Genomic DNA, 27,907 nt, shown 5'->3' with positions numbered 1-27,907 from the left:
TCATAACATCGCTAAAGGCCAAGTGAGGATGGATGAGCATAAAGTGAAAGCTATCCATGATTGGCAACCCCTAAAGAACGTATCCGACCTAAGGTCCTTCTTGGGGCTTGCTAACTATTACCGAAAGTTTATAGTTGGCTATGCCAAGAGGATATCCCCACTAACCGACCTACTCAAGAAGGAGCATGGGTGGGAATGGACGCAAGAGTACGAGGATGCCTTTAGGGATATCAAGATGGGCGTGGATAGTGAGTTAGTCTTGAAGTTGCTTATCTTCGATAGACCCTTTGAAGTGCATAATAATGCATTGGATAGGGCTATTGGTGGGGTGTTGTCCAAGATGCGCACCCCATAGCCTTCGAGAGTCCAAAGCTAAAAGGAGCTGAGGAAAGGTACACAACTCATGAGAAAGAAATGCTAGCGGTTGTGCATTGTCTTATGATCTGGAGGGTGTACCTTCTCGGGACAAAGTTTGTGGTTAAGACAAATAATGTCGCTAACACCTACTTTAAAACGCAACCTAAGCTCTCCCCAAAACAAGCCCGACGACAAGAGTTTTTGGGTGAGTATGACTTCGAGTGGGAGCATAAGCCCAGTCGGCATAGTGTGGTCCCCGATGCTCTTAGTCGTAGGTTTCACGAGCTGGTTGCTGCCTTGACAGCGGTTGAGTCTAACTTCACAGCGAAGGTAAGGACTGTCGTTGTGGGCGATGCTTCCGATCCTATGAGATGCTAAAGGAACAAATTAACTATGGAACTGCAAGGCAGTTCTGGATAGAGGATGGTTTGGTCTATGCTAAGGGGGATAGACTCTACATCCCAGCGGGAATGCTTCGATTTGAACTCATGCACGAGGTGCATGACACCCAGTGGGCAGGACATCCTAGACAGGAAAGGACATTGGCGCTCCTATCCCACGATTATTTTTGGCCAAAGATGAGTCAGGATGTCGAGGCATATGTTAAGTCGTGCCTGGTTTGCCAACAAGATAAGGAGAAACGAAGGAAAGAAACTGGTCTCCTTCAACCTCTCCCCACTCCTGAGAGACCGTGGCAGTCGGTCTCCATGGATTTTATATTAGGGATGCCCAAGGTGGATGGGCTGAAATCGATCCTTGTGATAGTTGATCGGTTCACAAAATATGCGGTATTTTGTGTTGCTCTGGATGCATGCACGACTAAGAGAGCCGTGAAGCTATTCTGTAAGAACGTGGTCAAGTATTTTGGCCTTCCCCAAGATTTAATTAGTGACCGCGACACTCGGTTTACAGGGAATTTTTGGTTGCATTTGTTCAACCAATTGGGTTCACCGTTGAAGCTTTTGACTGCGAACCACCCTCAAACGGATGGGCAGACGGAGCGTATTAACGCGCTACTCGAGGAATACCTGAGGCACTATGTGGGTACCTCTCAATGGAATTGGATGGGACTGTTGGAGACAACCTAATTCTGCTATATCTTGCACCAAAGTAGCGCAACAGGGTATAGTCCATTTGAGTTAGCCATGGGATGGCAACCAATGACTCCCGCTACGGTGGCAAAGACAAAGTCAGGGGGTAAGTGTCCAGCAGCATATTATTTTCCCGAGATAGGCAGAAAATGATGGATGAGGCAAGGGATAACTTAGCTAAGGCTCAGCGTCGAATGAAGAAAAAGCGGATAAACGTCATAAGCCACTTGAGTTCCAAGTTGGGGACTTAGTGATGCTTAAGTTAATCCTGTTAGGTTTTACAGCAATTCAATTAACAAAGAATTACTTAAAATTGTGGGAACAAAACCTAAAATAGTGTATAATAATCAAATTATACAACAACCAAATACTTAATCGAAGTATTATAACCAAGCACCAAAAATTACAATGTATTTCAGAAAATTACAAATGAAAACACTAATGTAAAGAATACAAACTTGCCTCAACACCAAGCCTTGAAGATAATGAACATGAACATGAGAAAATGATGACCACTAGAGTCTCAAACCTTGATACACTGTCAAAGGCGTGTATACACTTTCCTAAAGAGGTTTATTTCCCCCACACGGTGCTTGGGTTAAACCGGAAATCCTCTTTGAGATACAATTGACAGCAAAACTTCGTTCTTAGCACTAGAATCGAAGTACAATGAAGAATTCACAATAAAGACTAAATTTCAAGAGATTTCTCACAATAGTTTGCAAGAAAATTGAGAGAAAAATGTGGAGAATTTCTTTTTGGAGAGGAAGAGAGAAATGTTCTGTATATATTTCGTTTTTCACGAAATTCTCTTTTATTAGAGAAACAACCGTCAGCAAATAACCGCAAAACTGGGAAGTAGCGCGGGCGTGACACAAACAGGCGCGGGCGCGCCACATGTCGGCGCGAGCGCTCCTCCCAAAATGCCTGCAAAATGAAATTGAAGACAGTAAGGGGCGCGGTTTAAGCGCGACCTGAAGCGCGGGCGCGCCACCAACTGTCATCCAAATGCTGATTTCCACAGAGGTGCGCGGTTTAGGCGCGCTCTCATCGCGGCCGCGCCTACCTGGCGCTGGCGCGATTAACACGATGGCTAAGAGTTACTAGACTCCGGGAGTCTAAGCATAACTTAGTGTGGTTGATATTCATAGTGAACACTATTTATATGGATCACAGATGGGGTAGTTACTCGATGGTTACTTGGATGGCTTAGTGGAGAACGTGGGTTGATGGTTACCCCTTTTGTGGGGGTCTTGGGAGACGGTTACCACGGAGTGGTAACTGCTCATCAGTTAAGAAGCATAATGATGACGTGGCAGTAATCCCTTAAATTTAGGAGGGCTTGGTAGTGGGGAACTGGGCGGTTATAACCACCCACGTAGCCCACTACTCCTATATTAAGGGACGGTTATGCTATGAATGTGCATGCAAGACATTTGTACAAAGGAGCACTTACTTTGTAGTGGGTAGTTACCATGTAGTGAGCAGTTAATAAAGTAGTGAGAAATTATTCCTATTTGGCTGGGATGTGGGCAGCCCTTGAGTAATATAAATAGAGGACTTGCCCCATTTGGTGGGAATTCACTCATTAGGGTACTTTGCCCTGTATTGTACTTTCACTCTAAAATAAGAAAAGTATTTTTGTGTTTGCTCTCGTTATTGCTTATGTTACTTAGTTCTTAAATTAAGGTTGGTCTGATCAAGGCGCCATAATAGAAATCTCTTAGGTCCCTCACTTAGAAAAAAAATTAGTATATAAAATTTCCCATGACAACAAATGCAATTTTTAACTTGTTGCAATTAATCTGAAGGAGTAACTATTTGGACCCGATTCCCTCAAATAATACCGGACCTCGAATCATAACTTCATCACTCTGCAAAACAGAAAGCGAACATGGCGGACCAACACTCCAAACGCTATAATCGATTTTCCAACAAACGGAAAACAATTCACGATGAAGAAGAACAAACCCTAACCCTAAGTCGATGTACTGTTCGAAGCAGTTCTTCAAGTTCCAACCAATTTAAAGCAATTCAATCATATTCGTATAAGCGGCATTCGGAGTGGAAGACCAGCAGGCGGCTGGATTCCACAAGTATGCATGTTTATCGTAAATGGACTTATTCGGATTGCGATTCCTCTGATTATAAAGGTAACTATCGATTTTGATGATTCGAATTATTTTGATTTTGTTGTATTATTCAGATTGTTGCATTTATTTATGGATTTTGTGGTTGAATTTGATGAATTAGATGGTGCACTTGGGTGCACAATGCTCAAGGTACACTCCGTCAAAATCCACTCTCAATAAAATAAAGTGCGCGACTTTATATATGAAAAAAAAATTGTAAATCAGTATTACAAAGCATTGGGATAGTAGAGCTTTCGTTATAAAAGTAAAGATGCGAATTTTTTTTTCTGTTGAATTCATTTATACATTAATACTATATCATATAGTTCACATCTTTGTACCAGTGGTTCTTTTTCTTTGCTTATTTGTGAACGTCATGCATTAGATATATGTTGCTAGCATTGGATGCAATGTGGATTTTCTGGATGTATATAACTGACTTAATATATTGTTAAGAAAGCGAGGCGGAGAAACCTTGCAAGCGTAGGCTAGAGTGGTAGAAATGCTGGTTGCAGTTATGCTGTTGCACAGTGTGATAGTTCTGTTGCAGGTTTTCAATTAGTTTTGGTCCTTTGCAGTTGTGATCATAGAAATTGTTGTCGAGCAGGCTTCATCCTTGATATTAAGATGCCTTGGGGTTTTGTTATGTGACGTTATTCATTAACTGTACTTGACCTTCAGTCCTTTATTTTGACAAGACTCGTGAGTTGGTTTATGTATCTAAATTATGATGGTGTTCAATCCGCTAGTTTTAATCCCAGGTTGTTTAAAAGTGTCAACCCTATACAAAAGAGGTCTAGAGTTATAAATTTCCATGCCCTGAAGTCATTGACAAGTCTCCTTTTTACAAAAAAAAAAGAAAAAAAAGGGGGGGGCTCTTTAGCTATTCCAATTCTTCCTCGATCTATTAATATGTTATTGAGAGGACTGGCATTGTATGTGTCTTCTATTATGCTTCTCTATAAATTGTAAACTTTTGTGATTATGCATCCTAATTTTCTTTTTTGATTAGGCTCTGAACTGAGACTTTGTTGTTGTTGGTTCTGAATTGAGATGCAACTGTTTAGACTTTGGTTCTGATTACAGTTTCTCCCTATTTGTTTTTTATTAACACTTTACAGATAGGATTGTCCTCGTAACATACAACATTTTAGGCGTTGAGAATGCATCAAAGCATCCCCATTTGTATTTTGGGGTTCCATTCAAGTACATGAAATGGGAGCACCGGAGGGCAGCTATATGCAAAGAGTTAGCTCGGTATGGTCCTAGCATCATTTGTTTTCAGGCAAGTCCAGTGTTTCTTGTTTCCTTCTCTGAATATTGTACTTTTTGTATATATTATGACTTCAAAGGGGATTGGGTGTATGGTGTGATGAAGAAGTTGTGATTTTCTGCTCTTTTTAAGGAAAATATCATAACTATTAATTTTGCAAGATTATTATACTAACCCTTTTCTATTCTCAAAAAATATTTCTGCTCTTCTCAAGTCTCTTTAACATTTGTTTACCTTGTCTTTTTCAGTTTTTCATCTGTTTGGCACTATGGAATTAGATTTCTTAATCTTTTTATGTTTAATCTTTGCATGTGACTGTAGGAAGTAGATTGTTATAGTGATTTATATGTTGCCCTCCAACAGGATGGATATGAAGGTGTTTTAAAGGTATCAATTGTTTACCTTTTCTCAAGTTGCCTTCAAAGTGACATCTTGACAAAATTTTCTGCCTTTTGTTGCTGTAGGCTCGCACTGGTGATGCTCAGGATGGATGTGCGATATTTTGGAATCATGAACGGTAATAATTTTATGTCTAGTTAACATAAATTCTCTAAAAAAGATATTTTAATTGGCATCTGACTGATTTGAGTGAATGAGTTTTTCTCCACACAAAATTTTTAACCTCACCATAGCTACCATTCCTTATGCAACGCAAAACCACCACCTCCATCGCTACATAAACAACTAGCCCACCGCTTTAAAAGAAAATTCAGATCTGAGGGAGGGAAGGGCGGTTTTTAGATAAAATAAAGAAACTAGAAAACAGGGAGGCAGCAGTGAAGAAGAAGTGCTACGTCACCATCCATGGTATCAGAAAAAGTAAAGCTTGCTAAGTTGCTATTGTTTTCTGCCTGTGTAGTCGGGGTTGGTCAGAGGTTTCACTGCTAGAGCTATACATCTTTGATCACCAAAAAATATATTTGGGAATTGGGAAGGTGGTTGTTGATGCAAGATTGTAGCAGTGATGGTGATCACACACAAGGCACTGCTGGTGGTGATATGAGAAGTTGGTCACGGTCTTTGAAGAAGGCAACAAGCATTGGTGATGTCAGATAGTTGTGGTTGATGATAGGTGAATTAGGGCGCTGAAAGATATTATTGTTGGCTGTGCTTAGACCAGAGGTAGAGAGAGAATAGATGATGAGGCTTTTAATGCAGAGGGATGGATGTTGAAGGATTTTTATATGAAGGAATGAGTTCTTATTCCTCAAACAAAACAAACACAAAGGTTGCTTTTTTTTTTTTTTTTTTTCTAAGGTGAACACCCTTGTTCTGTTCTGTTTTTCTTTTTCCTGTCCCTGCTGTCTAGTATCTCTTTGTACTTGCTTTCGCTCATTGAGACTCTTGAGGGGTCGCTAAGAATCTAGAGACTTATGAGGGGATTTTTGTGGTCATTATGGGGGAAAGGAGGGGTGACCTTTTATTGTTAGGGAGTGGGGACTTAGTATGTAGACCTAAGAAGTAAAGGACTTGGCAATATGTCATTCAGAAATGTTAATATGGAAAGGAAGTGGCTTTGGCTTTTACCTCTTAAACTGAATTCCTTTTATTATTGAACTAGTATTTAGCCCGTGATCGCACGGGTTAAACTTGTTAGTTAAATATATTTTAATAATTTGATTAAAGATATTTTGTATTGTATACTTGGATTGCTCTACGTTTAATTTAAATCATATTATATGTAAATATAAATTGCATTGTAGAAATACTACTTATAATTTAATTCATATTTTTTAATTGAAAAGTTGTATAACATCATATCATGTGAGGAGAGATACATATTGCATAAGCAAACTATCTACCAATATAGGACTAACAAAGCATGTAATGAAAAATATTAAATTATATATCGATGCAGTTAAACGATAGAGTTGTTGAAATTCTTAATTAAATAAAAACACACAAAAATATGCGTGTTTATTGATCGCCAAGAACACTTTATATTTTTATTTATGCATCTAAAAGCATCATTAAGCATAATTAAACACTATTACTTTCAATTTTGATTATAGTATTATTTAACACTATTGAGAATGCAAAGGAATATACAATCATTTGTACCTAACTAATCATCTAAAAATTCTTAAATTATTACAATTTCTTCTCAAAAAATTGATGTAGCTACCATCCAATATATTGTTGTTCAGTTGCTAAATAATGAATTTTCAACTGCAAAACACACAAAATCACAATTAATGAATAAATAAATCAACAATACTTAGAAGAAACACCAAAACGAAAAACATTAATTTACAAGAAAAAAAAATTAAATTAAGTACATCAAAGACAAATAGTATCTTGCAGAGTACAATATCTTGTAAAGTAGTCTAATTTAGAAACAGATAAAAGAAAAAAAAATCCAAACCAATGAATTAAAAACGAAAAGTTAATACAAAATTGAAAAATAAAGAAAAGCCAAATATGAATTTTATCAACTCATAAACAAACGTTAGGATAAGATAGGATTTTTAAAAAATAAATAAAAATAACAAAAAAAAAGCTATAAACAAAACCAAAATCAAATTTAAATTGTAAATTAAAAAATTATCCAAATAAAAAAAATAGTTTAGTAGATGTAATTCAAAATTTAACAAAAACAATGTTAAAAAATCCTAAATGAAAACCACAAGCAAAGTCTAAGTTAAAAAGGTTTTGTAAATAAAAATTAAAAAAAAAAAAAAAATCAAATCTGTAAACAATGAAAATAAAAAAATTATGAAAATCTTTGAAAAACGATAGATGAAATTGTTAAGCACAATTCATTTAAAAATAAATAAAAACAAATTTCACAAAAAATAAGAATTAAAAACGAATTTCCATAAACAAATTTGAAAAAAAATATCGTAAGAAAAAAAAAAACCAGATGAAATTTAAAACACATACAAAATACAAATCTTTATAAAAACCTAAATGAAATTCCAAAGAATAATTTGCTTTAAAAGATGATTGAATTCAAAATCATAAAAAAATAAAAATTTGAAAACGAATTTTTAAAAGACAATATAAAAATTGAAATAAAAACCAGGATCTTAATGTATAGGAAATTATAGTATAACGTAATTTTAAAATATTGTATATTATTGAAAGTATAAATAAATTTCGAAAACGTATTTTTTAAAATCAATATAAAAATTAAAATAAAAACCAGGATCTTAATGTATAGGAAATATGAAGTATGACAAAATTTAAAAATATTGTATATTATTGTATGTAAATAAAAAATCTTTGTAAAATTTACAAAATTTATACAGATCTTCTGTTCCAAAAAAGAATTACACAAAAATATAAAGGACAATTTGTTAAAAAAGATATTAAACGTATAATTGCTAAATAAAAAAATCAAAAACAAATTTGGGTAAAAAAAGTTAATATTGAAATGTAAACAAAATTTAGAAAATTACCTTAGAGTCCAACACCACCATTTTGTTCTTGATGTTTATTAGACATTGACAATGATTTTGTAAAGTAACTTCAAATAAATTAAAAATATATACTACCTCCGTTAATTATTATATGTAACAAAGAAATATATTATGTCTTACAAATAATACCTTTCACCGTTTTCATTTTTGAGAGAAGGAAGAAACAAAAAGGAAAACGGTAAGGGAAGGGAAAATAAACTAATTTTCAATGTAATTGTAGAATATTATATTGAAATTTACTAAGAGACACAAAGGAAATCTAATTATTTTTTTTTTTTTTGGGTTGAAAATCAAAACGATGGTAGTGGTGAACTAACTATTAAAGAAGCCAAAGATGAACAATCGGAAAAGAAATAATAGACAAAAATGAAAAAAAAAAGTGAATTGTAACGCTTCATTGATATTAGGGAAAAGACGTGATTAATATATTTAGGAATTGGGATGGAAAGAAAACGAGGATAGAAGCAACGTTTGATTGAATTTTTTGTAAAAAAAAAATTATTTAAAAAAAAAAGGAAAAACAAAAAAAAATAATAAAAAAAAATTTAAACAGAAACACAGGAAGAAGACAAGTGTCCTTCCAACTTCCTGTTTTATAATATTAGTAATGATAAGCATGAGCACATATGGTCTTTAAAGGGACTAATAGGAAATTTGCAGATATGTTTGCCTCTTATACTAGTGTGTGGAAGTTCGTGTCCTAGATGTTGTCTTATATTTCTTCACATCATCTCTTTGCATTTTCAGCGAATTTTTTTAAAAAATTGGTCCTAACTCAAGCACTTTACTCCATCTTGTTCGTAATAATTGCAATAGTAGGGTATTCTCAAAGTTTAGGAAAATTATAGGGTAAGGATCAAACAAGAATTTTGTATAATATAAAGCGTAACCAATAGGATAGAGAATTAATAAAAAAAAATCTAGAAAAATATAGAATAGCTGGTACGACTGTCGCGTGTCTACCAAAAACAAACCTAACTAAAACCTCCTAAAATGTAGTAAGGTAAGCTAGGGTCAATCCCACATAGAATTAGATTATCAAATTATTACTTGCGAATGTTAAAAACCCCTGATTTGAAGAATGACTATTACGATCTAATATATAAAACTACGGACTTGAAAATAAGCTAACTACGGATATGTGAAACTAACAGTAAGAATAAATATTAAAAATCAAGAATGACAAAATAAGGATCGGGATATATATTGTAGCATTGGAATATCAATTGTTCATCGAATTACATAAATCATGCATATATCTTGATGTTAACTAATGAACACAAACTAGTATTCAAAACTTCCCTTAATTGCAAATAAACCAAACAAGCTCTCGGAATGTTGTCTAACTAACTAACAATCTAGAACAAGCTCTCCAGACTCGATTAATTAGCAGCATTAAAAACTAGGAAGTAGCAAACTTAAGCTACAAATCTCATAAGCTCGGATTCGTGCAACTTAAAGGGTTGATAATCATAGGCATTCAGACAAGTTTTAGTGACCTACCAAACACCTAATTGATACTGAGGTATACTAATTAGGACAATTACGTATCACAAATTAATATTCTAGCAATTAAACTAGCAAATTATACTAAAGATGGCCGGTCTAAAATATAATCTGACTAGTTCATACTAATAAAACAGATTATCAATCCAATCAAGAAATAAACATAATACCCTCAAATCATCACATTCTTATTCTCACAATACAATATTCCAATGTATAATATATCTCTGTACCCACGACTAATCTAGCCTAACATACTGAAGAGTGAACGGATAACAATGGAAGCTATAATAATCATATTGCTTGAAGAAAGTAAGAAAATAAATATAAACAAGTAAACGAATCCAATAATACTTGAAATTACTTCTTAATCTAACAATAATGGACTGAGGAGCAGAAATAAACTACTACCAAATCTAACTATTGAAATACACATGCAAAAGTTGTAAACAATCAACTAAATTCGTAATACCAACTCATAAACTAACAATTAAATCTAATTTACCAATTTATGAGAAAGAAGAAATGAAAGTACAGCCACAAATAATACCCAGGTAGCTGATGTGTTTCCTTCGCTGGCTGCCTGCTTCCGATTCCTCACGGTTGCTGCCCCGAAAATCCACCCAAAAATAAATCTGTCAAGTACCAAAAAGACCAGCCCAGAAAACACCCAAGTTGTCCTCCAGAATCGCCCAGCAAGTTCGTAAAGCTTCTCGTCCCCTCTCTGATATTCGGTGCCAGCAAACCCTTTGATATATATCTCCCCAATCCAGCCTTCCTTTTTGGATTTTTTTTTTATCCCGAATTTCTTGCTCTCATCCTCATCTGATTTCATCCTTATCTTTCCTTTCTTGATAATTCAATCCCCAAATATTTTGCAAGGTAGTTGCTTTTGCCAGTTTTGTGGTAGAAGAATGCTGAAGTTGTTTTGGTGTTGTTTGTTTTGAAATATGGAAGTAGTATACAACTTCAATGGCCCATGATTATTTGTCTCTTTTTGGCCCAAGTATTTGTAATTTGAAATTTGATATTAATATCTTCCTTCCTACAGACAAATAAATAAAATAGTAGTAGTTCGTGTCTTAGAAAGAAAATTACTTAATATATCTTTAAACCATTAAATATCAATATAAAATGAGAGTTTAATGAAATAAAATAATATACTTTTATGACCCTATCAATGGCCAATTAACATAGACTACTGCTACGAAAGAAATTTTATTAATAAAATAATTACTCCCTCTGTCCCTTAATACTTGGGATGTTGGGGTGGACACGTAGTTTAAGAAAACTACAAGTGGGTCCATTTAAAACATTTGTTTATTATATAATGATTCTCTTTTGTATTTTTATATTGTAAGAAAACAAAAAGTGGGGAGAGGTGGGGGTAGTGAGGAGAGAGAAAATGTAGGATTTAATTGGGTTTTGGGGTTTGTGGTCCTAAAGAGAGTATAGGTAAATATTTTTTTATTAGTGGTCCCATTCCATATTTAGTAACGTGTCAAGTATTTTGAGACGGACAAAAATAGTAACTGTGTCAAGTATTATGGGACGGAGGGAGTATTAGCAAAAATATGAACCAACTAACCACTATTAAAAAGAACTAAAAGTGGGGCGCAAAATTGACAAATAACATTTCAATATGACGGGAAATTTATAGTCATCAACATTACCATTATTATTTTATATTTTCACAATCTAGGAAGCTCATTCACAACTAGCATGATTAAAAAATTACATAGGATTAGCAATTAAAAAGGGAAAAAGGGACTATCTTATGTATATCAAAAGGCATAAGATTAATCACAATACAATCCACGCATGCACCTAAAGTATTAAGTATATGAACTAAGTTGAAAATACTAGACCCGCTAGCAAATTAGAGTACTTAATTGCGTGCAGATCTTGTTAGTTTTTTATTTTTTTATTTTTTTTTTTTTTTTTTGTTTTAGATAATAATAATAATTAACATTAAACTTAAAAATAAATTTTAAAAATACAAAAAAAAAAAAAAAAAAAAACTTGGTAGGCCACGTGTCCTACCATGTCCTCTCCGCCCCTTAGTAGGGTTGGTAGGAGAGAGAAATGTTAAAATATTTGTGAAAGTGGGGTTAGTAGGAGAGAAATAATAAAATAATAGTGGGCCCTTACCAAATAAGGAAGTATTGCAATTATTATGAAACGGATGTAAAAGGAAAGTGTTGCGATTACAAATCGGAGAGTATTAGAGACAACAATGTTCTTTTGTGAAAATTTCAAGTTTGAAGGAGCCTTCTGTATACCTATTCCCCAGTTGTATATCTAATATGCCTGGGAGTGGGGTGGTGTGGAGAATCTTCAATTTTTAGACATAGAAATATTATCTACCTCTTGAAATGGCTGTTTGGGATTTTGTGGACAGAGTTTGGAAGTCTATGGTGATGAATTTTTTGAAGTGATGCATTAGTTGTTGTAGAAACAAGGGGAAGAAGTTTCTTTGGATACAAGCAATTAGGCATGCTGCCATCCTTGGGCACTCTGGTTGGAAGCAATGCTTAATTTTTCTTGGAAACTGCTCTTTATTAGCAAACTAGAAAGTTCTATTGTGGTTGTTATTGCTTCTCTTGCTTCTTTTTTTCTTTTCTTACAGCTGGGGTGTTATATGTTTTGTGAAACTCTGATATATTTACAGTATTGGTAGCATGCCTTTTCCTTTATGTCTTTTGATGACCTTTTTGTCTGTGTATCCCCTTCTTGTATTGTTTTCAGCTTCCAAAATTCATAGCTTAAATCTTTGAGTTATAATGGAAAAAGGTGTTCCTTAGTAATGCCTGAGGAGTGACGGCCTTTAGGAAAATTCTCCAAGAAGCTGAGTTTGTCTTTTGCGTCCTTTTAGTTTTCTGGGGAAAGCTGTATGGAGATTATTATATAATTACTCTTTCACTCTTGGAGTTCTGTTCTTTATTCCCATATCTGTTATATAAAGATTCCAGATGGTGACTGTACACGGTTAGCTTCACTTCTGATGAGTCATTATGAGTGCAACTCTAATTCCCTAAGAACGAACTTATTATGATGATGGTTGCTACCTTTTTTTTTTTTTTTTTTTTTTTTCTGTGTTTACTGATTCTTTTGTCTGACTGATGTTATTCTATGCTTTGGGCACAGGTTTAATCTTCTGCATGAGGAAAGCATTGAATTTCAGAGCTTTGGTTTGCGTAACAATGTTGCACAATTCTGTGTCCTGAAGGTATGTTAATCAGTTGATCCCATGATGAACACAGTATGTTCATACTGTAGCTAAAACTATGAATGTTACATGTTTTTAACTTTTCAAATCATATACTAGTAGTTTTTTTCCTGATATATATATATATATATATATATATATATATATATATATATATATATATATATATATATATATATTTTATTTTATTTTTTAAGATAAGACTTAGATCGAGAATCTGTATGTAGCTTATGCTTGGTAAAGAGCTGTTTATATCTCATTATATGGGATAAAAACTACCTTTGCTTCATGTTATTTGGTTTAGCTATCAATACTTGCCTAATATGTGCGTAGATTTGTACACTATCCAAAATTATAGGTCTTATGCTTATTTAGAATTATCTAGGACTCAGAGGTAGGAATGGCAACGGATCAGATTTAGGTTGGATGTGACTAAATCCGAATCAAATTCGTTTAGTAAACGGACCTTGGACTCAGATCCGAATCCGAGTCCGATCCGACTCGTAATTTTAGGATCCAAATCTGGTCCGTTTCTTTGGACATCGGAATGGATCTGAATACTTTTCTTTTTTTTTTTTTTTTTTTTTTTTTTTTTTTTTTTTTGTGCTATACCTATAATTGCTTGTATTGCCCTTAATAAACTTCATTTTTTATACCATATTGGTGCGTAAAATTAGAATAAACATTGAGTATAAAGTCTAAACATAACATATATAGCTTATGAATTAAGTTACATAACTCGGGTCTGACTCGGACTTGGACTCGGACTCCGGTCAGACTCGGTCGGATTTTGCACAGGTACAAGTCCGATCTGCCTCCTATTCGGATTTGGACCTATTTCCTCGGATTCAGATTCGGACTATATTTTAACGGATTCAAATCGGATTTTTTTTCCTTTGGATCGGATTGAATTCGAATCGAACTCGGAATGAATTGCCATCCCTACTCAGAGGACTACGTATAATATACAGAGCACATAAATATTGACTGGTGACTGAGAGAACTAGAGCAAAACAGGGGAACAGAGAGTTAGAATGAGAGACATGGCTGATAGAGATGATTTGACGTTGTTGGATAGGCCATCGAATGTCATTGATGATGAGATGGTGTTATCAAGGGGATTGGAATTCCCTCTGTAATATGTAATGGACTCGGTAGATGGGCCACCCAAGCCACCGATATGCTTCCAATATTAGAGAATGGGAAAGAAAGGCAAACAGGCTGAGCAAGCAGCCACATCACTGGAGGAGGAAACACAGTTGGCGCAAAAAGACAAACCAAATTAATGTTTCGAAGAGGAGCAAATAGCAATAACAAATAGTGGAGACATGGAGTAGTAATATAATAGAGAATGAGATAAGATTAATTATTGTCAGTTAACCTTTTTGCAGTCTTTGCCTTTGTATATATTAAGTAATGTGTGGAAGTAGGAAATCCTGTGATTATACTTGTGTATTTTGAGAGTTGTAACCTCAAGTTACTCCCTAGGAGAGTTTTAACCCAAAGTTACTAACATTCAATCAATCCACTGTCTTTTGCTAGCTGAAATTCTTGTTCTTTCTCTTGTATATGGTTATTTACATTTGTTTGAGTGTCGAGTCTATCATACATTATGGTATCACTCATCTGTTTCAAGTTAACTTGCACCGCATCTCTTAACTGGAAATCACAGAATATATGCAACCAATCACACATTAGGTTTGTTTCATTACACACAACTACAATGTTTCCCTTACTATATCAACTAAATATGACATTGCTACCCACCAATAATGCTTTCTCCTCCTTGTACCATCTTATAGGTCTTCTTTGACTCTTCCATAATCCCCTTTCATCCTCATCTATTAGCCAACACAACTTCCTGGTGGCACTTCCTCTTTCTCCTCCCGAGCTCCTGGACATCACTTCATTTTTCCTTTCCCTTTCCTCTTCTTCTTTGGCTTCTTCTTTTGAAGTATTCAAGGATATAATTCTCCTTGTTGTTTCTTTCTAATACAGTGTTTCGGTTCCCCTTCTACATCTTTTTCTTCCTCTTTTACTGAAGATGCAATATTTTCTCACTAAAAATAAAATCTGCTCGGTTGAACTTTCTGATGAACTTTATGTGTGCTATTTTAAAACAGTTGACTTTTCTGGAATTGTTAGGGACCTTTGTTTACTTGGTTTAATTAATTTGGTTAGGGCTGTGGGATTTTTTGGTGGTGGGTTTTGGTTGTGGTGGGCTCTCTCTCTCTCTCTCTCTAGGTATTGGGGTTGCTTTTTTAGGTGGTGGCCACTGGCTAGTGGTTGGCTTGCTTTGGTGAGTTTGGCAGGGTAGATTATGGTTGGTGATTTGTTGGTGGTAATTGGCAGATGGTGGTGGTCCCCATAGGCTCTCAGAGTAGCAGGGATGATTGGGGCTTGGTAGTCAAGGTCACCAGAGAGGGGACGGCGTCTGGCAGTGGGAAAAAGAAGAAAGGTAGGGGTGAGTTAGTGGGTAATCACTTTTGTAAATTGTCTGTTTACCATTCTCTCTCCTATGCCTCAATCTGTGTGCCAAGTCCTTTGGTTGCAAGTATTTTGAAACATAAGAAGTACTTGTGTTTCTTAGATTGATAATGAGCCGGTGCTTTTTTTGTAAGGCCATTTGCTTTTTAACAAGGACGGATGTTTTTGGATTGAAGGTGTGCTTATCATTAGTTTCTTTTACCTTTACAAGTAACTGCACCCATTCACGAAAAAGGATTGTGTGGAGAAGCCATCAACTTTGAGTCTCTTCCTCACATAAGTTCTGTGGGAATTAACATATAGCTTTTTTAAGTCTTAGGGGTGTAGAAAATGGGGGGATGAAACTGAATAAACTCAATCAAGCTATTTTATTTAATAATGACCATTTTGTAAAAAATGTGCTGTTCAACAGAAATTGGTTTTATAGTATCTGTCTTAAAGTAGTACTTGCATCCATTATGGAGTATTGACTATTAAATTTTCCATGTTAGCCTTTATGAGCCACTATTAAAACCATGATTTAGTATAATCAGTAAATTTTAAAATTAAAATTGTCATTATATCTAAAACACCTCATTTCAAATTTAACAAGATAAAATTTTAGAAATTAGTTCTTCATTTCTTCTAGGTGAAACACTTCGATTATTATAGTATTCACATACTCTACTTTTGCCATTTTTGGTGATTTATGCTCTAAAGAACAAAATTGTTATGTGTGATCTTATTAAATTCGTCTCAATATATAATTTTAAAGTTTTTTTTTTTTTTTTTTTTTTTTTTTTTTTTTTTTTTAAATTTTAAATTTTATAATTATTTTTACTTGCTGACAAATTCAGCTAAAATTGTAAGTTGCTACTATCATTCGTTCCTTTTCCCTTTTCACCTTTTTGATCAATATCGTGTGCTTCAATTGGAGGAAAGATGTGTATTTTTTTTTTTTTGGGGGGGGGGGGGTGGGGGAGGGATGATCTTTTGTTATTATATTTATGTCTTTGTTTCTTCCTGTCGTTCTGAACTTTTAGCTGACAGCAATTTTCATCATTTTTGTGGTGGATGAAACTATAGTCCAATTAATTGACTTTTGCTCTTTTGTCACAGATGAATGCTGACTCATTTAATCCTGAACCAAAGATGTCAAAGTCAATGTAAGTCCTGTATGTATCAAGTGGTGTATATTCTCTCAAGATTTATGGGTTTAGGACATTAGGTGGTTGGCATCATGTGAGGTCATGACTTTTCGACTGAGTTCCAGAATTTTATGCAGTTAAAATATAATGTCAGAATATAAAATTACTCCTCTTATGTCAGGAAAAGTATGTTAGTCGAAGCAATTAGTTACCTTTATGGATCCTTTTCTGGATTCTTTGGCCTGAGAGTGGGGAGAAGTACGGATATTGGTTTTGGAATGAGAGCGACGTTACACTGGAAAAGGAAAATGTTGTGATAGCATGTAAATTTTAGAAGTGGTTTTGTATTAGCTACAAGGCCTACAACATATTTGTTTATGCCAATTAGTTTCAGTAAAAATTGTATCTTCAAATTACACCAACTATACATGTGGTGATAATTAATGTCTACTACAGGCTATAGTGTTAGCTTGATTATGCACTAGTCGAACATAGATTTAGAATCACTGATTTTGGATTTGGATTTTTTCAATTTAAATTTACGGGAAAGTGAAATTTTGAAGCGTTGGGAAACACTCAAGCAGCTCCCTTTCCTCCCAACCGTGGGGTTGACTTTCCTCTGTTTATCCCTCATAGATATCCTCTTATACTACTGCCCTCTTTCTTCTTTGTGCCTGTCTCTCCCTTAAAAAATCTACTTTATGGGAGAAGATTTGCCTCTTAATTCTTGTGTCAATCACTTGAATGACAATTGCAGATAAAACAGAGGTAGTCCTCATTGCTGAATTGTAATTTTTTTTTCTTAAATATGTCAATAATACATCATGTAAGCAATTTGAGCATAATGTTTGTATTCCAGTCATCAATTGTGGACTTCTCCATCACAATTCTTGATTTTAAGAAGGACCCTCATAGGTTGGCATAAAGATGATCCAGTCATCAATTGTGGACTTCTCCATCACAATTCTTGATTTTAAGAAGGACCCTCATAGGTTGGCATAAAGATGAATTTAGGAGTAGTTTGTAACTTTGTACGTACATTCATACCTTTATGCTGTCACACGGACACTTTCTTTTTCCCCTTATTTTATGTCAGCGCAATTATAGATACTTTATACATTTTAAAGTTATACGAGTCTTTAAGCAAAAAAAATAATGTATCTACCATGTTGATACATGTAGAAGTCTGGTTGTTGGAAATATACACGTTCTTTTTAACCCAAATCGAGGGGACATCCAGCTGGGACAGGTATTGCATTATATAAATTATGAATGATATAGTTACTTCAGGCTTTGTCAAATTTGTTTCTATTCTGTCTATAGACACAATTGACATACCCTTCAAAACAACTTTGACAGATACGTCTGTTTCTGGATAGGGCCCACAGATTATCTGAAGAATGGGGTGGGATCCCTGTTGTACTTGGTGGTGATTTTAATAGTGTTCCTCAGGTATTCCTGCAGTTACAGTTCCAAAAGTTGGCTGAATTTCACAATTATTTGTTTGATAAAAGTATTTGTGCTTACAGAGTGCTGCATATCAATATATATCCTCTGCAAAGGTAAGCAAATAGTCTTTCATGATAAGCTGTCCTTAATTGTTTATATTCTTATACATGTACATCTTGTTTGCAGTTGGATATTTTACAGCACGACCGAAAACGTGTATCTGGGCAGATTCAGATGCCACTGTGTCACGCTTTTTCAACTAAGGGGCCATTCAGGTATATCCTCAAATTCATATTGTCTTCATTGGTTGTTAATAGCGCATGCAGCCTGCTGTCCTCCATTCCCCCTTCTGCCCTCACCTTTTCCATATGGATAAATCTATTATCTATTCTTCGCATTTTGAAGGTTTTTGACTTGCATATTTTATCCTAGTGATTGTCTGCAAGACTTTTACTCAATGATGCACTCTTTGAATCAAGTATCATTGTTTGTGGAAGTACTTTGTTGGTTTTATTTGAAAAAATCTTTCTATCTTATGTTATGTACAAGATTGCCTTGAACACACACTGATGATATTTTGATTTGGGGATTATGAAAAATAAGGGAAAGTGGAGTTGCAACTCTTGCAAGTCATTTAAGAAATGTTTAATTGAATTGGATGTGAATGGTTGATGGATTCTCATTATTTCCTTTGGAGTGATGAGTTAGATTTGAGAATAAATAGTTTTGGTTTCTTGGGAGGACTAGAGTTGGAATGTAATTGAGTGTTAGAATTCCTGGAGATTTACTGTTTTCTTATTTTTCTCCTTTAAAACTATGCATATCTCACATGACTATTTCATAGTTTTGATATTTCAATAAAGAAAATCTTTAAGGAGATGATTTAAGTAAGAAAAGCATTAGTACAATTATGCTACTGAGATCTAATTGTGTGACCTAAAGAAGAGGGGGTTTTGGGGGGGGGGGGGGGAGGGAGGTGCTCTTTGAATCAAGTTTTTTATGTGTGTTACGGTAATAAATACTTATATTTTATGTTAAATTCTTTTTATAAGTCTTTATGCTATACATCATTAGCACCTAATGTGACAACTGACAACCAGAAATAAAAAATTCTCACTGAAGTCAAGAACCTGATTTTACAATTGGATTTTTCTGTTTTTATGGTGGAAAAAGGCCAATATGACAAAGTTTTAATCGTTTTTTTAATAAAGTGTAGTATGGAAGAAAATACATAAGGCGTAAAATTGTTAAAATAGCTGGCATTGGAGTATTCAGTGAAAGTTTATTCTTTTGTCACCCGTATTATGAATTAAAGTTTGTATCAAATTGATCACCTTATAACAAAAAAAAAAAAAAAATATAGAAAAGCTAACAAAAAGAAATAGAGGGAGTGATAATTATTGCTCTTGATTTCGGGATTACCTTTTAAAATTCAGACTATGTTTCATATTAACATGTTTTTGGATCACAGTTGAGACCTGATTATTTTTGCACGTCGCTGGTGGCTCTCTCTCTCTCTCTCTCTCTCTCTCTCTCTTATTTTGATGTTGATGATGATGATGGTGATGCTTTGGCAGGATTTTAATCTTAATTTTTGGTGGGAATTTTATCGTTGGAAATTTAAGTGATGGCCTTAAGTAAATAACTATCCTTCCATCTCCTTTGTATCTACCTTACAACTACATATATATACTCTATGGCCACAAACCTCTTAATGCTGTGCATGGTTCACCAAAGTATAAGATGCATCATCTACTTTACATTTCGAATTTGATTTGATTTTTTTTTTTTTCTCAATAGTATTAATATTCTGGCAGCAGAGGCCAAATGACACCGTTTTTTGATATTTAAAAGTGTATAAGATATCAAAGTAGACTTTGTGATAAATACAACTGCTGGAAGTAGGCTCTTAAATATAACCAAAACCCTTTGCTTCTGATTAGGAATGGAAGGCAAAAGCCATCGATATGTAGATGGACTGACGAAGAATTAAAAATTGCTTCTGGAAGTGAGGAAGTCACTTGTCTGCAGCATAGCCTAAAACTCCACAGTGCATATCATGGTGTTCCTGTAAGACGATCTTAGATCCCAAAGATTTTTCACATTGCTATGGTCTGTTGTTTAGACATATCAATCTTGGATTTCATTGTTTTGCCTGATATTTGGTAAATGATTTGGCTAGGGGAGTGTCACAACAAGAGATGATATTGGAGAACCTTTGGCAACATCATTCCATTGTAATTTCATGGGAACTGTTGATTACATATGGTAAGAAAATCTGAATGATTAACTCATTATGGATTTGAACTTAAAGAGCTACTGATATCTATTTGTTACTTCCTGCAGGCACAGTGACCAACTTGTTCCTGTCAGAGTCCTTGAAACACTGCCTATAAATGCATTGGAAAAGTTGGGTGGGCTTCCCAGTAAGGTACTTCAATTATAGCCTAAAAGCTGTTCTTGTGTTTATGAAATTTCATATTCCCTCTCTTGTGGCTGATAATAGTCTTATTTCCTGCTTTATAAAGGATTGCTTGATCAAAATAATATGTTTTGTATTAGATTCACACAGGTCTATTTTAAGTACTCTTGAATTATGCTATCAATACTGTGCCTTTGTCAACGGCTATATATTCGCATATAGATCATGACTAGGTTGATCATATAGATCATGAAAACTAGCCGTGCGATGCACAGTTTTAACAATGGATTGTAGCATCTTTAGCATATATTAAGAGATAGGCAACTACTCCCAAAAGAAAAAAGAGAGGAAAAAAAAAAAAACCCTTATAAATTCATAGATAATTAAGAGAAGATAAATCTTAAACTCATTAAATTAAAAGAGAAGGATTAATTAATGTATTTGTTTCATCTTCTTTGTGATACTTGTATTGAGTTGTATATGTACATTGGAAGTGCGATGGTTTTATGTATAGACAATTCAACAATAACTAAGTAACTAACCTTCGCTAATTGGTAGTACAATGCTACATAGTACTTACTCCGTAGCATTTATTACATCATAAGAGAATTACAGTACACAAACAAATTAAAATTGCAAACATTGTGATTCATTACATAGCTAGTTACATCCCAAATGAAGAACCTCAGTTGTCAACAACAGTTCTACTAACTATAATTTTAAATTAGAGATAATTAAACCAACCTTGCTTCGAGAAGCATCAAATTTAAAGTACCCCATCATATCAAATTTTCTCGTACTTGGTATTAAACTATTCTGTATTATTCAAGTCTCCCCAAAATATTGGCGAGAGATTTACAAATAGTTGAAATAGATAAATGAAAAAAAAAAGTAAAAACAACTCCTATAATTCTCTAACTCCATCGTGATTCTCCTTCCACCTTGATCCACCAGTAAACAATCCTCTATTAAACATGCAAATTTCTGAGAAAAATTATATATATTGTTTAAATTTCAATAAAAGATGAAACTTTAAAAACATGCGTAGTATTAGAGCTTTGAAAAGGTCCATTGATTAGGATATTCTAGTTTTAAAATGGCAATATCATTATTGGCCAATTGTCATTAAGTATTGTATCTAAAAATAGGAGAAAACTTACCGTCATCAATGTGGAATCTACCCAAAAATAAATCAAGGAATTAATCAAACGTTTATAGAATTCATCTCATTGATGTTAAATCTGCCCAAAAATAGCGAAAATAACTGATTAAAAAAAAAAAAAATGACTGCAGCCTCCACCATCATCGATGAGGAATCCGCCGTGTAACCTTAGGAGAGTATGAGTTTAAGAGAGAGGAAGGAAGAATATATTTTCAAAATTAACAGTCAAGTAAAAGACCAATGAAATTATTAAGAATACAAAGGGTATTTATTAGGGGAGTACACGTAGTCCACATTTAGACTCAGTTCATCCCAATTTCAAACGAAAATATGGGTAACATTCAGTTTTTTTTTAGCTAAAAGAGCATTATCATAGACCACAATTTTGAAATTGAAAAAAAGTGTAATTAATTCTTGTCTAGGGACTTTCTTCAAAAAAAACTTTCTTTCTTTCTTCAAAAAAAAAAAAAAAAAAAAAAAAAAACTTAGGGAAAAGAAAAGTAACTCACTCAGCCTTTGAATTTCATTTTTCCCAAATAGGTTGAATGGGCTTAGCATTTGAGCGGGAAATCTTTTTATGAGGTAGCGCCATGTGTACTTTGGGAAAAATTGACATCAGCGGCTGTTAATTTAGTATTAGTTCTAGATAGATATTTTTTCCCTTTACTGATTTGAAACTCAGAATTGAAATAACTTATCAATGCATCCTGTAGCTGGCTAAATAAGGAATGGTGAATCTTATGCTATCCAGCTCTGAGAGTTGTTACAAAAAAATTTGGTCACTAATATGCATCAGCCCCAAGTTCCTTTTGATAGACCTACGTCTCGGTATTTAACCTCTGCACGTAGATCTTTAAAAAAAAAAACACGCACACAATTGTTACTTTTCAGTTGGCACATGATATTGCACTGGAACCTAGTTTTAACAACATCAAGAGCTTAACTAATGTGGTATATGCATCAGCTCCGAGCTCTTTTGGTTAGATCTATAGCTCTTGATGGGTATCTTTCTCTGCCGTTTCGACATAAGTGTCATTCTGCAAAGAATTTTGGAATTGTCATTTTCTAATCTGTGGTTTTGAATATACACTATGATATTGGTCATAACATTACTTTTTACCATTTAGGATCATTCCTTTTGAATAACTGCATCACATATCCCATACTTTTCCTCCTTTTATTCGAACCACGTGTATTTGCAAGAGAAAAGTTTACAAACTTGACTATGGAAAAATATGCCTACCTGATTGACCATACATCCACAAAATTTGTCATCGTTAGCATATAATTTAAATTGAGAACTAGTTCTCTTCAACTTAGAAACTTATTATTTATTCTTGTCGGAAGCACACCAGATCAAATTAGACTAGATTTATTTATTTTTTGATTATTCTTGTTATCAATCATCTTTAATTGTGTGCCACTGTATTTTATATTCTAGTGTTAAATTATGGTCAAAGTTTCTTTTTTAATTTCCGTTTACTTATTAAAAAAAATACCTTTTATTGTGTATTATAATTTATTAGTGTAAAATGTGATCAAAGTTTAGTCAGATTAGTTTCAGGCTAAAATTCCAAGCAATGCTTGGTCTAGTGGGAAAATTTGCATCTCACAACTATGAGGTTTTGGGATCAAACCCACCAAGAAGCAATTTGGGGTGGAATCCCCTTACCGTTCCCCCCCACCTCTAAAGGTTCTAGCCTGCAAACCTGGGCCAGGTTGTCTTGTGAGAGTTTTCAGCTCAATAGGGCCCTTCGGACTGCTATAGACTAGGAATTCAGAGATTAATACTCAAGAAATAAGGATGTAAGTGGATGAAAGCTTGGATATTTGATTGATTGATATTTGAAAGTAACGGTTACAAGGAATATAGCTTAAGGCTATAACTCTTTCTAGGGAAATTTAGACTACTTTTACACTACAAATGAATCTCACAAATCACATGAAAACTACTGTTTCATTGCTACTTCTATTTACACCAAGCATTCATCCATATGCAAGTACCCTAATAATAAAGAGTCTGTCTTGTTATGCCATTGTGGCTTTCAGAAAACAGAACCTCAGCTCCCACTCTCCAAAGTGCTTCATTAATAACTTTTGGCCTCATTCTCTTTGTTGATACTCTTTGCTGCCCTGCTACTGACCTTGTCCCCCAATGTTGCCCTGCTGTCTCTTCCTTCTCTCATAGACCTGAATAGCATGAGGTTGTGGTTCGACCCTGTTCATTGCACAGACCAACAAAAAAAAATATTTATAAAAAAGGGTACCAGACCAGAATTTTGTAGACCATATCAGTTAAAATCATTCGGAACACCTTATTTCTGGTAAAGAGAACAGCAGAACACGCTCTGAATACCTTGATCCGAAGGATCATTTTGCCAGATTTATTTGTTTTCTTGCCTTTCAGTTTTCACGGCAGTCACAGGCTCACAGCCCATAGTTTAATTGCCTTCATCATGTTTAGCAGGTTTGTTATGAGCTTTCAATGCTGTAGAAGGTGCAAATTTAGAAATTGGGACCATGTGTAATAGCATGGTTTGGTGACTGAGGGTTTTTTAATCATGGGGCAAGGGATTATGAGTTGGATCTTTATCAACTGCAGATTAAGATCAAGCTATGAAATAATCCTCATGTTAGAATAAATCAATGCTTAGCAGCAAAATTTTACACTCTTAATAATGTGTTCCCTCTTTCTCTTTTCTAAAACTAAGTTTAAGATTTTACCCGGGTATTAAAAAAAATATTTTGGGAGTAGGTAAAGTGGGAATATTTATTTTGAGAGTAGCTAAATATTTTCGTAAACAGAAATTTTTGCTTTAGGAGTAGGTAAATTTTTTGGTATATAGGAATGGTTGCTTTGGGATTATGTAAATTTTTTGGTAAATGAGAATAGTTGCATTGGAAGTAGGTAAATATGAGGGTAAGTGTGTAAATTATTGTTGGAAGTAGAAACATAACCATAGAAAGGAAACGCTAAAAATGGAAAGGAAAAAAAAAAAAAAAAAAGACAGAGGGAGTAGCTTTTATTAGAAACTTTATGGTTATACACCCACCACATATAGGATCTGTTCCTCCCTTTCTCTGTTTCCATTTCAGTTTCTTTAATTTGAAGCTGTATGTATTGTTTTCCAGCTATTCTAACCAGAGCAACAGAGGAAAGGCTTACTCTTTCAGATGCCTGCTGATTATATAGGTAATATGCCCCTTGTGCTCCTCTTGTTGTTGCAATAGCAGATAGGTCACTTGCTATCTGAAAATTTCTAGTTAAACCCAGCACTCTGTGTTTATTGTGCCTAGAACTGCAGATTTTGGAGTAGGGTGTTGTGAGGATTATATTTGTTGAGCTTGAGGAATTGGTGCAGAGGACAGGTCACTTTCCAATTGAACATTCTTGAATAGATTGTTCTCTACCCAGAACAGCTAGTTTGAGAGAAATTTGGGACTTTGGGTAGCTGAACTTAAAGATGTGATGACTGATGAGGATAGTCTAACTCATAATTACTGGCCCCGTTGCTATAATTGCTAGCAGTTGAGGCTTGGATTCCCTCTTATGCTTTTTCGCAATGGAAATCCTTAAAAGGCTTAGCTTAACTTCCCTGCTAATATGTACCTAGAAATGATTGTGGGTCATGCTGAGCCCATCTGCTTTGCAGTTAGCTAAGCCCAGCCCACAGCTACATGCCGTGTCAAAATTTTCAAAAGGTCAGCCCATGTGCCACAGTGCCATGCTTGTGTAACTAAACAAAATTTCGCTGACTTTAGCGTGCTTTTTAGTGCTGTGTCTTGTTGTGCTTCTTTCAAATAAAGGCATCCCAGGCCCAGCAACGGCCTAGCATGCACAGTAACATGCTGTGCAATGCATTCACCATGCCCATGCCATGCTTTGCTGTTTTCGTGATAGTGCTTTGGGTTGGCCAGTACACCTAGAGAGATTGCTATTCAATCGGATGCATAAGATATATCTATGAAAGTAAAAGCATAAAAGTTGGTTTATTGATGCTTATTATATTAGAAGTATTTTAATTCTAAAATATGTTTTGCTAGCTAGAAGTTAAATAGTAGGATCAGTACGATTGTTGATAGGGAAATAGAGTAGAGGATCTACGATACATTTTAAGAACCTATATAAGATTGTAATTTATCAGAGAAAAATCACAGTGAAGCGGTTGAACTTTAAGTCATTTGTTAAAATTTTACAACAACTAGGGTGGTTAAAGCGTGCGATGCGCGCCATTGCTAGCCATGTCTGGGGAACTCTTTCAGTTTAAATTTAGTTGTTGACGCTTTTAATGAGGGAAAATATGTTAACAAATATTTAGGGGTATAAATGTCCGCACACTATTTATAGGTGTTCAAAAAGGAGGTAATTAATATTAATAAGGGCAAATAAGTAAATAAACATTTTAGAGGATATAATTGTCCAGACACTGTTCATAGGAGTTGATTCATACTTTTTAAAAGGTAGGGATGTTGTGTATGTTGCCGAGAATAGGAAGTACTCCAACCTCTGTATAAGGAATAATTAAATTTGAGGTTGGGGATTGACACTATTGAATACCTCTATGGAAAATTGATGGTCAATCACACTTCAATGATTTGTGTTTCTTTTCTGCTCTTCCTTTTAGGTTTGTCAAATCACTACAAGTAATTAACCATAGTTGATAAAATGTTTGTTAACTTGATTGTTATGCTGTTGATTTAGAAAATTCTTATTAGTTAAGCTTGTCTGGTCCTTTTTTCTGCTTTTTGTAAACCCAATGTGATATACGAAGTATATTATCAAAGATTAGATTAATGCTTTGGTTGGATAGCAAAGAAGGAAAGAAAGGAAGGGGAGGAATAGAGGAGGAAGGGGAGGGTAGAGGAAGGGAGGGGAAAGATGAGCTCCTTTTTCCCTCCAAATCTCTCCAATTTTGGAGGGATTATTCTTATGAGAGTAGAAAATGGATCTCTCCCTCTCCTGTCCCCAACCTTTTACCCAAACAAGAGAAATTAACTTCCTCCTTCCATTTCCTTGTATCCAAACAAAGTTTATTGCTTGAATTCTTGAAAGATGCATTACCAAAGCTGACATTACTAATTAAAGGTCTACTTAAAGGTGCTTACTGCTCTGTTTCTTGTTAAACCCTTGCCCCCAAAAAAAAAAATTGCTGACAGTTGTTGCTTCTGGTGTAGAATTGGGGCAGCGATCACCTGGCGTTGGTGTGTGAATTTGGTTTTGCAAACACTGAAGCTTAAAAGGGGTAGCAATTGCTGTCATTCTTCTTCATTGGAATAGTTGCGAGCACCGGACATGAAGTGTCATATAGCTGTATAGGGAACAATCAGTCCAACATTCAAGTGTATGTGGTTTGGCCATGAAATTCTAGCAGTAATGGTCTCAAGATCCACATGAACTATCGGTTGATTGTGGTCAAATGTCCCTTTAAGAATTTTAAGCACCCAAGAAGCTAAGCAGTTAACTTGACTGAAGAAATATAAGAGTATGAAAAATGGGGACCGAATCATGAGGGATGGGCATTTCAGCACTGAGTCAATAGCAAGCACAGGCAGATCAAGACTTGAAGGGCAAATAATTTATATTAAAAGTTGTGTAAATGGCGTTTTCGAATGACAGTTCATGTTAGCCAACTTCAAATCCTTTTGGGATTAAGGCTTTTTTTTTTTTTTTTTAAAAAATAAAATAAAAAAATGTGTAAAATAAAATAAAATTAAAAGATCATGCATTCTAGAATATAAATCCTCTCTCCACATTAAACTTCTTTTCTAGATTATTAGATAGCTTTTTCTTAATTATATATGAATAGTGTTTGTTCACTTTACATTTTTTAGCTTAATTATTTTAAACACACTAATTATCTCTATTATATTATATTATATTATATATATATATATATATATATATATATATATATATATATATATATATGGAAAAACATGGTGTGCATTGTTCGCATATTTGTTCTTTTTTTATTGGTGCAAAAAGTTCAAGTATTTGGTTAGATAAATTTAAAATAATAGTTTTTTTTTTTTATTTGAAGGATTTAAAATAATAGTTTTTTGAATCGATTTTTGTTATATTTGAATAAAAATTCACTAAAATTGAAGGTTAGTCATCAATTTGTCTCTGTTTTCACTCTAGTATGTTCTCCTTGTACATCTCTAATGGTACTATTAGATCGTATATTTGTCCCATTTAAATACTTATTTGTACCATTATAATGTAACATTAGAAGGCTTTATTATACTA

The 27,907-nt window shown here is 34.3% G+C and overlaps 1 protein-coding gene across 5 annotated transcripts; it reads left to right on the top strand.

Moving 5' to 3' along the window:
- Positions 1-3,057: 3,057 nt before the first annotated feature.
- On the top strand, positions 3,058-27,327 carry LOC110702883 (carbon catabolite repressor protein 4 homolog 5-like). Of its 5 annotated transcripts, XM_021880632.1 has the most exons (15): positions 3,058-3,601; positions 4,702-4,865; positions 5,175-5,240; positions 5,318-5,370; positions 12,929-13,010; positions 16,596-16,642; positions 17,807-17,873; positions 17,984-18,076; positions 18,154-18,186; positions 18,260-18,348; positions 20,017-20,143; positions 20,256-20,341; positions 20,420-20,504; positions 24,790-24,850; positions 26,833-27,327. In XM_021880632.1, the coding sequence occupies exons 1-14, from the start codon at positions 3,343-3,345 to the stop codon at positions 24,796-24,798; spliced, it is 1,260 nt and encodes a 419-aa protein (XP_021736324.1). In that variant the 5' UTR covers positions 3,058-3,342; the 3' UTR covers positions 24,799-24,850; positions 26,833-27,327. The 5 variants fall into 5 exon arrangements, with proteins under 5 accessions (XP_021736324.1, XP_021736322.1, XP_021736326.1 ...); XM_021880630.1 differs by lacking the exon at positions 24,790-24,850; XM_021880634.1 differs by lacking the exons at positions 17,807-17,873; positions 24,790-24,850 and having other exon boundaries at positions 18,013-18,076.
- Positions 27,328-27,907: the final 580 nt, after the last annotated feature.

The sequence above is a fragment of the Chenopodium quinoa genome, unplaced genomic scaffold, assembly GCF_001683475.1.
Source record: "Chenopodium quinoa cultivar QQ74 unplaced genomic scaffold, ASM168347v1, whole genome shotgun sequence".
NCBI lineage: Eukaryota > Viridiplantae > Streptophyta > Magnoliopsida > Caryophyllales > Amaranthaceae > Chenopodium > Chenopodium quinoa.
This window is presented reverse-complemented; position numbering and strand designations above follow the sequence as displayed.